The 15,907-nt window shown below is 36.1% G+C and overlaps 1 protein-coding gene across 1 annotated transcript in view; it reads left to right on the forward strand.

The window, feature by feature from the left end:
• PLCL2 (phospholipase C like 2) overlaps positions 1-15,907 on the forward strand; it is a 94,535-nt gene that overhangs the window by 64,762 nt on the left and 13,866 nt on the right. The window contains exon 5 of the mRNA XM_015853831.2: positions 4,117-4,192. Within this exon, the coding sequence (XP_015709317.1) occupies positions 4,117-4,192 (76 nt within the window). The remainder of the gene's footprint in view (positions 1-4,116; positions 4,193-15,907) is intronic.

Consider the following 15,907-nt stretch of genomic DNA (forward strand, 5'->3'; position numbering starts at 1 on the left):
TATACTATTTATTTTCAAATACAGGGGCAATATACAATAATAAAGGTCTCTGTTCTTCACTGATAACTCTGGACTTATCAGTGACCCTTTGTAGATTAAATAACTCAAATTTTCTTATCCTTTTTGTTGACATTTATACTTTGGTTGAGTTACTAAAAGTTTTTCTGATAAGTAGGTGAAATGGTTGTATGATTAGCAAATAGAGTTGAAGGAATAGATCAAAATGTCAGCCTGTCATATTCAAAGACTTCAAGGCTTGTAAAGCTTACCGTTCTGTATTCCTCATTTTCCACTGACCAGAAAAATAAGAACGTAGTCCAGCCATTCCTGACACTTACATTGTAAGTACCAGAACCCTGGTATAAAATGGATGAGAGTCGGGAATTGCAGGAGAGCTGAAACAATTCCAGTAAATGTTGTTATGTTTCATCTTTAAAACTATTCACTGGATATTTGGAACCTGCTCTTCGAAGGAAAACAACAATAGAAATGGGAATTAATATTGTAAAATGCTGGGAAGAATTAATCTTTGTGTAATATTTGTTTTTTCCCTTAGGATGGGCATGGATAATTTACGTATATTTTTAATGAGGAACACTTCTAACTGGTTGTTCCCTATGAAGCTTGTTTGCATTTCTCTTTCCAGTTTTCTCACTTTAAATACAAAGTTAAGAAATTCCTGCTTTTTGATTGCCTTGTTCATTATATACTTGTGTAATGTACATTAGAATATAATTTACCTTTCTCCTCTGCTTCCACAACTAATTTGGCTTCAGAATTTCATTTCTCATTCTGCTAACAGACATTCTGTTTCTTGCACTGAGCTTCTGCTTACTCTTCATTTTCTACTTTGCTTTCATACAAGCACAAAACATACAAATAAGTTGTGGATCAAGCTGATTTTCTGTTTAAATAGCACTATTTATACTTAGTTGTTCTACATGCTGTGCCTACCAAAAAGTCTTCAGTCTCTGTTAATACCTGCTTTAATGTTTCTGTGATACAGTTTTGGCTAAAATGCAGGAAGAATTTATATATTGGAACACTTTATAAAGGTTTTAACAGATAGCTGAATACTTTCTGAAAGGCAATTGCATGGTGAAAAGCAGTGTAATAATAAAATTGTAATGAACTACATGAAGGTTATTACTTTGTTAATCAAATATAACTAAAAGATGATGTGGACATGTACACTCTACTGCTTGGTTCTTTCTTTAGTGAAAGATTTCTTTTTATTTACAAAAACAGCATGTAGTTTCCTTTGACATCAGCAAGATGGTATGTAGCATTGATATTGATATTGATTTAATGGTGGTGGAATCAACCCTTCTTCAAAATTTGCAAAGGAGCATTACGTTTGATCTAAGAATATTTTTCATACCGAATCTGTGAACTTTTAAACCTCTAAATTATTATATCTTCTTCAGTGTTGTTAGACTTATCACAATGGAAGAACACTGATACTGTGATCTGTTTCTTTTCCTTCCATCTGCAATTCTAGTGCAACTTTCTTAGTCTTTCAGTGTAAGAACTAAACAAAAGAACACCATGATGTGAGCATAGTTAGTCATCTCTGTATTCTCTTTTAGGAACTAAGGGCATGGAAATTATTATGTACATGCAGTCAGAAACACAGACTAGTCTAACACAATGCAGTCACAATATTTTGCATAGTCCTTCCAGAACAAATACCTTGGTAGGCTGCACAACTGCTCTGTTAGGAAGTCCAATCAAAAATGTTCTCGGATTAAGAGAAGAATCCCACATTGTTGTATGCTAGGTTCCAGACCAAACATGTTTTACACATGTTCAGCATTTTACTTTTCAAAGTGATTTTCAAAGCAGGAAAAACTCAGAGCAGAGTGCTTTAGAGTATCCTTTCAACTAGTTAGTAAACTAAAATTATTGGTTATGTGAAGTATATTTGGAATTGATGTCAACCATGTTTTGGATATCTTCATTTAAGTGCATTACTGAAGGAAATGTGTTTCTTGACATATATGTTGAAACAAGCAAAATCCTTGCCTTTCAAGCAAATTTATGGTTGGTTCATTTCAATTTCTGTATACTGCTTTGAAGAACCAATGATGATGAAACACTCCTTGACAAATCAGGAATAGCTGATTTGCAGCACTCCCTATAGAAGGTTTTCTAGGTAAAATATGCTCTTGTTTAAAATATGTGTCTTTAAAAATATAAGTCTTTATCATACCTAATTAGTAATTAGCATAATTATCTGCATAGACAGTTTTTGCCTGTGTGAGCATTGATGTTTATATTCAAAGGGCAAACCAGTTAAAAATGGATAAGCAAAAATGTTTCCCTTGCAGCTTAGCAACCTGATCCAGTTACTATTTTTTCCTCGCTTATTGTTATAGTTATCACTTCCTTCTTTCTTTCTTTCTTCTTTCTTTCTTTCTTTCTTTCTTTCTTTCTTTCTTTCTTCTTTCTTTCTTCTTTCTTTCTTTCTTTCTTTCTTTCAAACTGACATAAGTCAGGGTAAAGATACTTGAAATTATAAACAGATTAATCAGGATGTGAAGGTTAAATATAAAAATTATCCTAGAGTTACCTTTGGATACTTTGTCATTTAAAGTAGATTTTTGTCTAGCTGAAAATAGTAGAAGTCTGTAACATAGTTTACATCCCTATATGTGGTGTTCCTCCTTACTTGCTTGCACACTTTCTGTGATCCAGAATTTGGGGCTCTATTATCCACTTCTCCAAATTCACTCATGTCTCACTTATAGAATCATAGAATCACAAGGTTGGAAAGGACCTACAAAATCATCCAATCCAACCATCCTCCCATTACCATTGCCACCAAAAGCCACTAAACCATATCTGGAAGCTCCTCATCCAGACTCCTCTTGAAACACTGCCATGGATGGCGACTCCACCACATTCTGGCAGCCATTCCAGCTCCTGACCACCTCTCTGAGAGAAAAAGTTTTTCCTTATGTCTAATATAAACCTCCTCTGGTACAACTTGTGCCATTTCCTTGGAGCCTGTTTGCTGCTGAGAGAAAGAGCCAAACCCCTCCTCATCACAACCTCCCTTCAGGGAGTTGTAGAATGCATTTAGAGCAATGTTCAGAAAATCAGCCTTAATGTCAGTGTCACTCATTTGGGGAAAGCTTCTACTAGTGGAGAAAGGTCTCTGTAGTCCTGCCTCTTAAAGTGTTGTATTGGTGAGCAGAAATTTTAAATATGGTTGATTTTCTTTCTTTCTTTTTTTTTTTTTTTTTTTTTTTTTTTTTTTTTTGTAACCTGAAATGTTCCTGCTCACAATAGCAGTTGTAGTTCTTAAGGAAAAGAAAGTTCCACCTCAACACTCAGATAAGCAGTATATATAGCTTAACCAGTGTTTTGGTGAAGGGAAATATACTCACAGTACTAATGCTGCTTGATTAGATCTCAGAGACATTAATGGTTAAGCAGTACAGCAAAGTCCATCCTTCTGAATACATACCCCGGGCTGAAGAATCTGCACAGATCCTTTTTAATCAGTGTGCTTTTGGCGGAATTTCCATGAAAGGCTTTTACTTTAGAAAGATAAGTAAGGGAATCATTTATTGTCCTTATCCTCCAGTACAAGCCTTTAGTGATTTGTTTTCCTTCTTAGCATTATCTCATACACATGCACAAGACAAGCCACAGAAAGGGAAAATACAGAGGAGCAAATCTGGAAAAGTGATGGCATGATAAGTATGGGAAGAATTACTGTCTGGTGAGCCATCACCATCCTGAGATCCCAGTGACTGACAGAGAGGAAACCTGCATTCAGGTTGTCTCTCCAAGCCATCCAAAGCAAACAACCTGGTAATCAGTTGAATAATTTCCATGTGTTTTGATGAGTCAGTAAGTTATGGAATTGACATTTTACTCCAGTGTTCACAGATCCTGACACAAAACCATCATGTTTTTATGTCCATATGCCACATGTGGGGTACTTTTTTGCTTGGTCATAACAAGAAAGAAGAATGTCTTCAACATGTTTAAAACAAACAATAGAATATTCGATTTGAGTTTAAATTAAGAATATTTTTCAAATTTGACATTGTCAGTAAAAATTGAATTTTACTGATATTTCTATGTATTTTATTTTCTCTACAGATGATTCAGACCATCCGGACTCTAGTTGAAAATGCAGATAGCTTATATGATAAGATAGTACAATGTCAGAAAGCAGGTAAGTGAAGCTGTCTTTTAAAACTATTATAAAGAATTTATTATATTTTTCTTTATTTCCCAAAACTTTTAATTGAGTTTATTTATTCAGCTATAGCAAATATAGGCACACACATATGTATGTATTATTTTACAGTAGTGTACAACAACAGCGAAAAGGATATTTCAAATGATAGAAATCAGCTGTAAAATTACAGCTTATCTTTGGAAAGCACAAATGTTTGATATGTTTTTATATACAAAGGTTTTTATATACAAATACAATTTCTTTCAATCTGATGTTCAGCATTCTGTAGCTGCCATAATCTTACATGGTTTTCATGCTTTCTTCGGTCCCCTGCATTGATGTCCACAAAATTTCAGTCTCTTTCTTTACAAACTCTTTTCTGCTAACAAATGTCTTTCAGCTCAGATGAGATACAGGAAGGTGTACCCATGTGTGAATTTCAGGATCTCCACTGTATTCTTAGCATATAACCCCTTAGACTCTGTAAACCTTGGTCAAATCATAGAATTGTCAAAATACTTGATAAGTTTACCTTGTCCTATTTACTTTAAATGGTCAAACGTAAATAATCATAAACAACATGAGTGACAAAAATGTTATTTCATATATCTTGTTGGTACTGTACCATATCTTTTAGGCACAATGCTGTGTCAGAAAACCTAGTTCCCTTGGCGAGATGCAAAGCAAAAACTTGTTGCCTATTATCCTCGTGTTTTTAAAAGAGTTGTTACTCTTTAGAAAAGACTTCTTGCTACTGGGTCATACAAGTTCCTGTAAACTTGCACTTGTCTGATCTTCCTGCATCTTACAACCTTATTTGAATTAAAGTGCAATTGGGTACAAGAATCCTTTGTTTAAGAAGGCTAAAGACTTAAAACCAGTGGTAAGCAGAAGAGAGATTTTGATCTCATTTAGATGAGAAACCTACAGCACAATGACATAAGCCGAAGTATGGATTATGTAATAAATGCTGCTATTTAGGGCAGCTGCAACCCTGCAGGGTGAAGGTATTTGTTAAGATGAATGAGCAGTATTAAATTACTTTTAAATATCAGTGATTGTCAAAGATTTTCTTAAGACTAATTGATCTCAGCAGATACTGCTCTATTTAATTCTGAGTTAAGGATGATACATTTCCCAGTGTAGTTTCTTGATAAGGGAAAAGTAAAATTATGTACTTGTCAGTATTTTTTGTTGTTGTTGTTGTTCTGTGGGTCAAATAATGAAAAAAAATGGAAAAATTAATAAGCAAAATTGATAAGGAAGGAATAAGCAGTAAGGTTGTATTATCATGAATTGTATCTTATCATTGTAAGAGAAATCTGTCAAACTTTATTAAACATTGGCCCTCTTTTAAAGTTCAAAACAGAATCACAGAATTACAGAATTGTAGGGGTTGGAAGGGACCTCTAGAGATCATTGAGTCCAACCCCCTGCCAAAGCAGGTTCCCTACACCACGTCACACAGGTAGGCATCCAGGCAGGTCTTAAATATCTCCAGAGAAGGAGACTCCACATCCCCCCTGGGCAGCCTGTTCACCCTCATTGTAAAGAAGTTGTTGCACCCATTCTTGTGGAACTTCCTTTGCACCAGTTTCTGGCCTTTTCCCCTTGTCCTGTCTCCACACACTGCTAAAGAGTCTGGCCTCGCCACTTTGCCCCCCACACCTCAGATATTTATAGACCTGGATCAGGTCCCTTCTCAGTCTTCTTTTCTCAAGGCTAAACAGACCCAGTTCACTTAGCCTTTCTCCACAGGGGAGAGGCTCCAGGCCCTTCACCGTTTTTATGGCCCTCCGTTGAACTCTCTCCAAGAGATCTCTGTATTTTTTGGACTGGGAGAACTGGACACAGTACTCCAGATGAGGCCTTACCAGGGCAGAGTAGAGGGAGAGGATCATCTCCCTCAACCTGCTGGTCATGCTTTTTTTAACGCACCCCGGAATGCCATTGGCCTTTTTGGCTATGAGGGCACACTGCTGTCTCATGGCCAACCTGTCATCCACCAGGGCACCCAGGTCCCTCTCTGCAGAGCTCCTTTCCAGCAGGGCATCCCCTAACCTGTACATGCACTTATGCATGCAGTTATTCCTCCCTAGGAATAATTCTTTCAAACTAAGTTCGAAAGAACAGCAGTATTATTTCTTAGGTTGGCAGCCTCTATAATAAGCAAAGGTTTGATTCTTGCTATGGCTTTTTTGAGAATTCAGACTGTTTGCAGTTAATATTCTCTAGGAAAATGAAAACATTTGGTAAACTTTTCTTCTTCCCTCGGTATTTAAAAATTAATCCATATCAAATAGCTTTTCCAGTTTCTTCATACCAGCATATTAATTTCAGCTCAGTACATTAAATTCTTAATTATTTATTGAAAGCATTTTAGATACAACTAATGAAAATATATAAAGAAAAAAATAGGGTTACTTTAAAATGGTTTAATCACCATTTATTTCATTGCTATTAAGCCAGCTGAATGTACCACGAGAAAATAAATATAGGTGCTGAAGGTAGATTTGAGATAATCCAATCTATGCCTTTAATCCTTACAAGACCTAAAATGCTACTATATCCTCTCTGGAATAAAGAATTTGAATGTCTGGATTGTCTAATTCCATCCCTGTCCTCCTTTCTATTCTTTCACTTTTTTGAACCACCAGTTGCACTTAATTCAAATTCTGTCTGAATTAATCAGTGGTTAAAAGAGAGAACCAAAGCTTAGGTTCCATTTTGGTGTCCAGAGGCAAAAGCTCAGCAGTACACTTGATATTCCAAATGTTCATTAAATGATCAGCAGCAAATCATGAGTGTACACAGTTTGCCGGTGACGAAAAAGTATCGGGAATACACTTGTGACATTAAACAGTGAGTTGAATTAAACGGTGTGTGAAATGTAACATCAATAAGGTAAATTAACACACACATGGAAAAAATATAGTTGTGTCGATACCTGGAAGAAATGCATTTAAGTTTACTGTTTTAATTCAGGAAATGGAGTTCTACAGCATTGTGTGCTGATCATTCAGATCACTCTTTTTTTCTGTATGAGTTTAGAAATACAATTTTCCCTAGTTATCTGTGCAGCCAGAACAATCATTCAGGTTCTACCCTTCTGACATTTCAACACTCCTGTCCTTTTCTCTGAGCGTGACTATTTTAGTTTTACCTTCCTGACATCATTTTCTTGCTCTCATTTTGATAATGTTTCTCCCAATACTCATCTCTCTACTTTTTCCTTATTCTTCATTGTCTGAACTGCTTTTCTTGCATTTGCTCATCTGCTAACAAGAGTTTCCATTGTCTGTTAGCTAGTGAGCCATCTTCCTGCTATCTATCATGTTGCCCCACATACTCACTGTAAACATCCACAGGGCTGCTTCCTTTGAATTGATTTTTAAAATTCTACAAATATAGCTGGATTGACACATGTCCTCCTACTACCTTAACAAAAATAGCTTTCTTTGCTTCCTTACACTCACTCCTCTTTCTTTGCCCATCTGTTATCATTTTTCCTTATGGTTAGATTCCAGGTTGTTGGAGCAAGAACTGTGTTATTTATTCCATCTGTACAGTGACAAAACCAGCAGGGAGTTGGGTTATTAAACAATGCAGGTAGTAAAAGACATAAAATGAGTACATGTTTTAATATGTACTCCAAAGCAGTATTTCAGTAGTATCAGAAACAGGATCCTGTTTGAAGAAGATCCAGCCATACCGGATGCTGTCAAAGATAAACAGTGCACAGTATGCTCGTGGAAGAAGTTATGTCTGAGCTGCATGCAAAACAGATTATGATGACCATACAAGCACTGCAAATTCTTCTTGGAGTTGAAAACTAAAATAATAAAAGTCATTTTGTTTAAATAGCTTTTCAGCAAAACTGCATGTTTACAGAGCTGTTTCCTTTACAATTTCTTTCCGTTATTTTTAGTCTAAATTGGCTTTAGACTTAGGGTCCACTATAACAAAGCATGTAAGATGCAGAAAAAATAATATTGTACATTATATTTTATATGCATATTAGGTCATCCAGTAATAGATAAAAATAAATACTTATAATTATTGAGGAGCTCTTTTGACTAAGTATGTAGGCAGGTAGTTGAAGGTTTTTTTAACCAATGAAAGAGAATGACTAGAACAGTTTTTCTCAATATTTTTGCAGTGAACTCTGCTTTGGAAGAGAATTTGCAGTTTCTTGACATGATACTGTATTATTTATACAGATGTTAGATTTATTAATCTGTACCTTCTGGAATACTGTCTTTAATCAGCAAGTCTTGATTTCTGAGTAGAAGCTACAGCAGCTAAGGTTGGCATCATATGTGGGGTACTGAAAAAATGCTACTTTATCTATTACTGTTGGACTTCATAAGTGAGCAGTATGTGTTTGCATCAGTAGTCTGTGCTGATCTTCAAGTTAAATCTTAGAATTGGATCCTTCTGGTTTTCATGAGGTTCACTTTTAAAAGTAAAACATCTACAGTATTTACACCCAGTGCCTAAACTCCAACATCTGTTAGACTAAAATAGTACTTTGAAGCCTCTTTGAAGTCTGTCTCCATTCTTCTGAAATACCTGCTTAACATCCTAGTTTGGCCTCACCAGCACAAGTGACATAGGCAACAGACTATAAGTGCAATCAAAGCCTATATTGTTATCCTAACTAAGATCTAATCCAAAACAGCAGGAAAGAACAAGGCATCCTTTAATTCCCCCATCAGACTGCCTGTATCTACAGGTCAGGACAGAACAAGTACAACAGCTGCTAAGGCTAGTCAACACTTCCAACCTATCCATAGTTGGAGGTTAAGAAAAAACAGTTAGAAATGATACAACTGAAAGACAAATTTTATAGTATATTTTATTAACTGAAGGGCTGTACTTCAAAGGAAAATTAATGAGTTTTCAGAAACACATTCATTTCATTCTTCGTATTTTAAACAATAATAACAAATTCCAAGGTAAGCACAGGGTGTATAGCACTTAATTGTGTTAATCAGATAATTTGATAGAAAAAGTTAGCCAGCTTCTCTGGAGGAGAAGCTAGCACTAAAGAATGGAGGAGTAGCATTCTTGTTGAACAGAGGTAGTAATTACTATTGCCAGTGAAACAATGTGGGCACCGCAGAATCTGAAGACAGGAAAAATTACAAAGTACCATAAATCAATGCCCTTATTAAGTATGCTTTCTAGCATTCAATAACATTGGGAATATATTTTCTTAGACTTTCAGTAATCTCTCTTGAGGACCAAAGCTGATAAATAAAAGATGGGAACAGCAGTATGTGGAAAAAAAATATTCCATTCCATTTCCACTGTGTTTCTGCCCTTATTGACAACAGTAATTCATTTTCGGTAGTGGCTTAACTACACCCATTTAGAAATGTGATCTGTCCTTGTAGGCTACAGTTTGCCAGAAATAAGGGGTTGATACTATTGATCTTCTTTTCCATGCAAATGTCTTCGTGAAGGCCTAGTTTTTTTGGGTATTTTGTACACTGCTCATGAAAAGTATAGATGTGTGATTCTTGAGTATTTCATTGCTTGATAAACGTTTTGTTGACTTTGTTGTCCAGAAAATGTTACTCAGGACTGTTACTGAAGCTGTTTGAGGAAGTTGGAGCTTGTTACTGCATTTATGGAAGTTATCAAGTTGAAATTAAGTCATGGGTGGATGTCCTCTTTGTACCTTCATAGCAGCAGTTCATTAAAAAGTTGGTGTATTGTGAGTCCATCTTATGTGGTTTGAAAGCATTAAAGGAGGTGACATGTTGAAAACTGAGTTACTGTGATGAGTATGGAATTTGATGTGTTGGGATTGGAAAACTAAATACTGATTTTGGTAGCTGAGAATGAGGTGGGGAGAGCAGAGGGGAGGGTGGCATAGTTGTCATTTGTGCTAGGAAGCAGATAGATTGTGAAGAGCTGTGTCTGAGGAACAGCCACAGTCAGGTTGAGAGCTTGTGGGTAAAAATCAAGGATCAGTCCAGTAAAGGGCATCTAGTGGTTGGGGTCTGCTACAGGCCACCTGATCAGGGGGAGCCTGTTGGTGAGGCCTTCTTGCTTCACCTGCAGGAGATGTTCCGCTGTCCTGATGGGGGATTTCAATCACCCAGATATCTGCTGGAATAGTGGCATGGCAGGTGGCAGACAATCCAGGAGATTCCTGGAGTCTGTCAAGGACAACTTCCTGGTCCAGGTAATAGATGGACCAACCCAAGGTGAAGCCTTACTGGATCTGTTGCTCACTAATGCAGAGGAGAGCATTAGAGACGTTGAGACTGGGGGCAGTCTGGGTGGTAGTGACCATGCCCTGGTGGATTATGTGATCTTGAGCACCTCTCCTGTGAGGAAAGATTGAGGGACCTGGGCTTGCTTAGCTTGGAGAAGAGAAGGCTGTGGGGAGACCTCATTGTGGCCTTCCAGTACTTGAAGGGAGGACATAAACAAGAGAGGGAATGGCTGCTCACGAGGGTGGATAGTGACAGGACAAGGGTGAATGGTTTTAAACTAAACTAAGACAGGGAGCTTTAGGTTAGATATTAGGAGGAAGTTTTTCACATGGAAGGGTGGTGAAGCACTGGAACAGGTTGCCCAAGGAGGCTGTGGATGCTCCATCCCTGGAGGCATTCAAGGCCAGGCTGAATGTGGCTCTGGGCAGCCTGGTCTAGAGGTTGGCGACCCTGCACATAGCAGCAGGGTTGAAACTAGATGATCATTATATATGAGGTGGAAATACCTGAATGTTAAGAGAATATAATCAGAAAGAAAACTACTAAGAAACATTTTCTGTTCAGAATAAATAAATAAATAATAAAGCCTTGGCCTTCAAAGATGCGGACAAATGTAGCAGCTGTATGCGCAGATTAAGTGTTTATGGGTTGAAATGGGCACTTACATTTTAAATTCTTTTCTAGAATTTTTTCCTGGGAAGAAAAATGTTCAAGCCTAAAGTGCTTTCTTGGATTTATTTCTTTTTTGTTAAGAAGAGTGTACATAGTAATTGAGCTGCAGCCTGTGGTAAACTAATCAAGATATGCATGGTATTTTCATCAAGTTTTAAAAATACTTAATTCTTATTTTTATTACCAATTTATTAATCTCTTGAAAAAATATTTAATTCACTTCTAAATCAAAGCACTCTTCCAATAATGAAATAAAACATATTTAACTTGTCTGAAGTTAAGTACTTAACAAAAGTGTGAGTAATATGTTCTTATATAGTTATAGAAAGATATTGTTTACTGTCCATTTCAGATTAGGCCTACTGTGTATATTCATCCATTGCCAGAGTTTTGTATTTTGTTATTACATTAGTAACCTTCTTTATTAAGAAAAGGAGCCTAAACCAGAAGAAACCTACCGGCTATATAATTATATCCTGAAGGCAAGAAAATTTTAATCAAAGAAAACAAGCCAGTACATAAAGTAGAAACCTGGCTTTAGTAATACAGTATAATAATTATTGTGTTTGCTGTTTCAGTAGGGATTCCTTAATAACCAAATATCTCAACTATCAGCTAAAGAAATGGTTTAATTTTTATACCCATAAGTGGAATTTTTATGTATAAATTTTTATTTATAGGGCGTTGTGATAGTAAATCTTAAAAAAAGAAAGAAAGAAAGAAAGAAAGAAAGAAAGAAAGAAAGAAAGAAAGAAAGAAAGAAAGAAAGAAAGAAAGAAAGAAAGAAAGAAAGAAAGAAANAAGAAAGAAAGAAAGAAAGAAAGAAAGAAAGAAAGAAAGAAAGAAAGAAAGAAAGAAAGAAAGAAAGAAAGAAAGAAAGAAAGAAAGAAAGAAGAAAAGAATTTCCATTCCTACACACACATTCAATCTCTCTTCTTCAGGCTACAGTCTCTTCGCAACTTGGTTATAATAAAAAATGTAGTTATCGTTAGAGTTTTCCAACAAAGATACTTTACAAAATTAGGCAAAGCAATAAATACATGCATCTCACTGACTTAAGGCAAATTGCTTTTAATGCTTTTGATATACTCCTTTTAAGTAGTTTAAAAATAGCACATTGAGTTATGCTGCTTTGTATATCGTATTTTAATCAGTATTATAGGTACAGTACCTTGAGGTGACTGCAGTGCAGTGAGAAGACTAGCTTGGTCTTGGTTTGACTCTACTGATGCTTTCCTCTTATTCCTGTAACATCGTCCCAGACATTCAGGATGTACGGGCTAGATTAGAGGACAGTAAGATGGGCTGAAAGTGATCTGATCAGCCAGGCTTAAAGCACTGCCTCAGCAGCATTTACCAGGCAGACCACAGCATTTGCCCATATGTAGATTTCTAAGCAGCAGGAAGTAAAACCTTGTAGTTAAGGCAATGTACGTCAATGCATTCTAATTCATAAGTGAGACTGAGCTATCGCAGTTAACATAAATGACAGGTTATGATCACTACTCAGTAGTAGTATTTGCTCAAAAACAGCACAAACAAACCTTAAGATAATCTCCTAAACAGTGATATTAAAATTCTTTTCAACATTGTGATAAATGGGATGGATTAAATTCCCATTAGTTCATTGCACTACTAGTGATAAACTAGATTAATTCTGGTACTGTAATTGGTAATTACATAAGATAGAGCAGGATGCAAAAGATAAGTGGGTGTTGTCATTCCTGAGCTGTTTAGAACCATGGGCGTCTCACCTTTATCAAGCTGTTTTCACTTGGTTAAGTCAGTTAAGTCTGTATGATTAATAAGAAATCAACTTGTTGTTATTGTGTTGTATGTCATTCTATACGCAATTACAATGGCTGGGATTAACAAATCTATCACAAATGATTTCTCTCAGCATGAGAGGACCTCTCTTTCCTCCAAGCTGTAATTTTTGCTAGAGACAAAATCTTATTGTGGTTCTTGTTTAGCCAGGTGTTTCTGAGAAGACATTTTTCTACTGAGTGTTTCTCAGCTCCTTTTTAATGCTTTTTCTCTTTTCAAATTTTCCTGGTAAGCCAACTACATCAACCTTTCCTGACAGGTTCAAGTCCTACAGCCATCAAATTTGGAGTTAGTATATATGTTAGTATGAGTATCTTAGCTGTTGACTGTTAAAATTAATTTGTGGAGATGTGTAAGTGGACAGCTTTTGAGAGGGGATTTATGGCTCTCATATTAGTCTTTGCACTGATCTCCTAAGTCAAGAGCTTTCATACTCAGATCGCTTCTATCAGCCTTCTGAGAGATGTAGTGCTTCATTTCACATCAGTTGAACATTACGCTCATACCTTTAGTTACTGATGACAATATTTTTGGTTTTGATTCAGCATAAGATGCTATTTAGAGCAAATCTGTGATTAATTTGTTATAGCCCTTCTGAAGAAGGGTGGGGACAGGGGATGCTTTCTGGCCAACACTTCATACAGTCTTCATTTGCCATGCTTGTTGTTGCAGCAGAATTAAGTGACTGCTAAGCGTAGCAAATGTACACTCTGGAGTGATGCAGAGGTATTTAGAGAGTGACCATGTTGCCATGGTTCCATATATATCACCTTTTGAGGAATTCTTGTTCAACTTTATACTGTTTATGTTCATTTTTGTTGTTGTTTTGTTTCATATTGACCTTCAATGATAACACCCAATTTAAAAGTCAAGAAATGCATCTCTTGAGAATGTAGACAAAGCATGCTCTTGTCATCTGTTCTGTTAAAGGAAAAAAGGAGGCCATCTTCCTCTTTCACAAAGTGGCAGATCTTTGATAGTTCAGGGCCTTTTTCACTGGGAAAAGTACAACTAAACGTTAATAATGACATTACCATTGCATTAATGTACTCTGGCATCCTATATAATTTTCACGATCACTGAGAAATTTGTGGGTGATGTCTTTTTTTAATAGCTGCCAGTAAAAATGGAAAGCATGAGTTACTTGCATTTCTTGCATTAAACAGGTGGTATATGTAGAAATATGGTAAGAATGATAAATCAAATTAGCATAATGACTGTTACCTTTCAAGAGATGTTAGGCAGTTCCAAGACTAGTAATTCTAGAAGTAGTTAAGCCACATAAAGTTAACTTGCTTACAGTATCTTAATGACAGCAAGAGCTGAACTTTTGCTTACAAGGATATAGAAAATCCTGTTAATTTATTTATTAAAAAAGACAGGTTTTTTGTAAGCTTAAAGGCACTTTCAAGTGACTGTGTGAATATATTTGTCATTTTATTAATGAATCGTGAATGAAAATCTCTTTCTTCCCTTTTTCCTTTTAACTTCCTAAAGTCAGTTTCATTTTGGAATTTAACACTTCTGTTATTACTTTGCCAATATTAATGCATGAAAATAACCAGTTCTGAGAAAAAAGAAATGCACAAGAAAAACAAGCAGAGGCAGAGAAGAAAACCGGGAGAAATGTAGTCAGTAGATCAATTCTATGCTGCATTCATACTTCATAATTAAGGCTCAGGTTGCCCATATACTATATAGGGAACAAGGCTAGTTTCAATCAGTAGATAGAAAAAAAATGAGACTGATACAAGTCTAGAGTTGAAATAATGAGAGGTGAAATAATCCATTTAAGTTTACCTGGCAAAGTAGTAGTATCAACAGAAATATAATTTAAATCCATTTTCCTCTGGTTTTGTATGTTTTGGCTTAGAATAGGATAGCTTTTAGTTTACTGTGATAATGAGGATTTGTCCTTTCGTGTCTGTAAGAAGAGCCAAGGACAGAGGTGTGATGTTTGCCCAAGTTTTACATGTGTATGCCTTGGTGGGGTCATCTGACATCATTTTGTTTTCTGAAAATGGGCAATGAGATGTTGCTGCCAGCTGCTTGGAGTGTTTAGTTGGAGTGGGATGGTTCTGACAAAACAGAAATGTGACTCAGATGGAGTGTGAAGTAGGTGATGATCACTGAAAGTCCTCTGTGTGCCACAAGTGATGAGTTGTTCTAGCTAGCAGAGCATTTGGAGACTATTGTCTCCATGTCTGTATTGCCAGTGATATGGTATAAATTACAGTAATCTATAATCTGCAGAGCAGCAATTTCACATCATTTATGCAGTCCCTCAGCATTATTCTTAATCTCAGAGTAGCTTTGCTTCATGGTTGTTATCAGTCACTAGTGCCTGTGGGCTAGGATTTGAAAGGGAGTATTTATAAAGATGGAGATGTGGTTATTACATCATTACTGCAGTTCTGTAAGTGTGCTGCTTGCACTCTTGTCTGCCTCCTTTCACTTTTTTTATATGTAATAACATCTGATAATGGGGTTAGGCTGCAAGTCACCTGCTTATATTCCATGCTCCTTGCTTATTTATTTATTCTGCTGAGTACTGGAGTACAGAATGCCAAGTTTATCAGCATAATCTGGGAATAGATGGTGCAGATAAGATAACCTCTATTGTTATAGAGGCTCTCAAAATGTAGTGTTGTAAATATGGATCTTTGCACAATCATATTGGGAGGGTTTTTTTTGGGTTTGTTTTTTTTTTTTTTTTTTTTGGTGATTTGAATAGGAAACAGATATTTGGATACAGTGATGGATGGAGGAACTTTAATTTCTCACCTGGTTTAAGATTTGAGGAGATGCAAAATAAATGCTTTTCTTAAGGCTGTACTCTCACTGCAGAGGTGGAGCTATGGAGAAGTGTTTTGAATTGAAAACAGTGCAGTAGTTTAATTCAGGGAAGGTATATGCTGTCTGTTTTTCTTGCAGTAAAATTTAAGCAATAAGGAAAGTTAACAGGAGTTTTTTTTTGTCT

This window comes from Coturnix japonica, chromosome 2, assembly GCF_001577835.2.
Source record: "Coturnix japonica isolate 7356 chromosome 2, Coturnix japonica 2.1, whole genome shotgun sequence".
NCBI classification, from domain to species: Eukaryota; Metazoa; Chordata; class Aves; order Galliformes; family Phasianidae; genus Coturnix; species Coturnix japonica.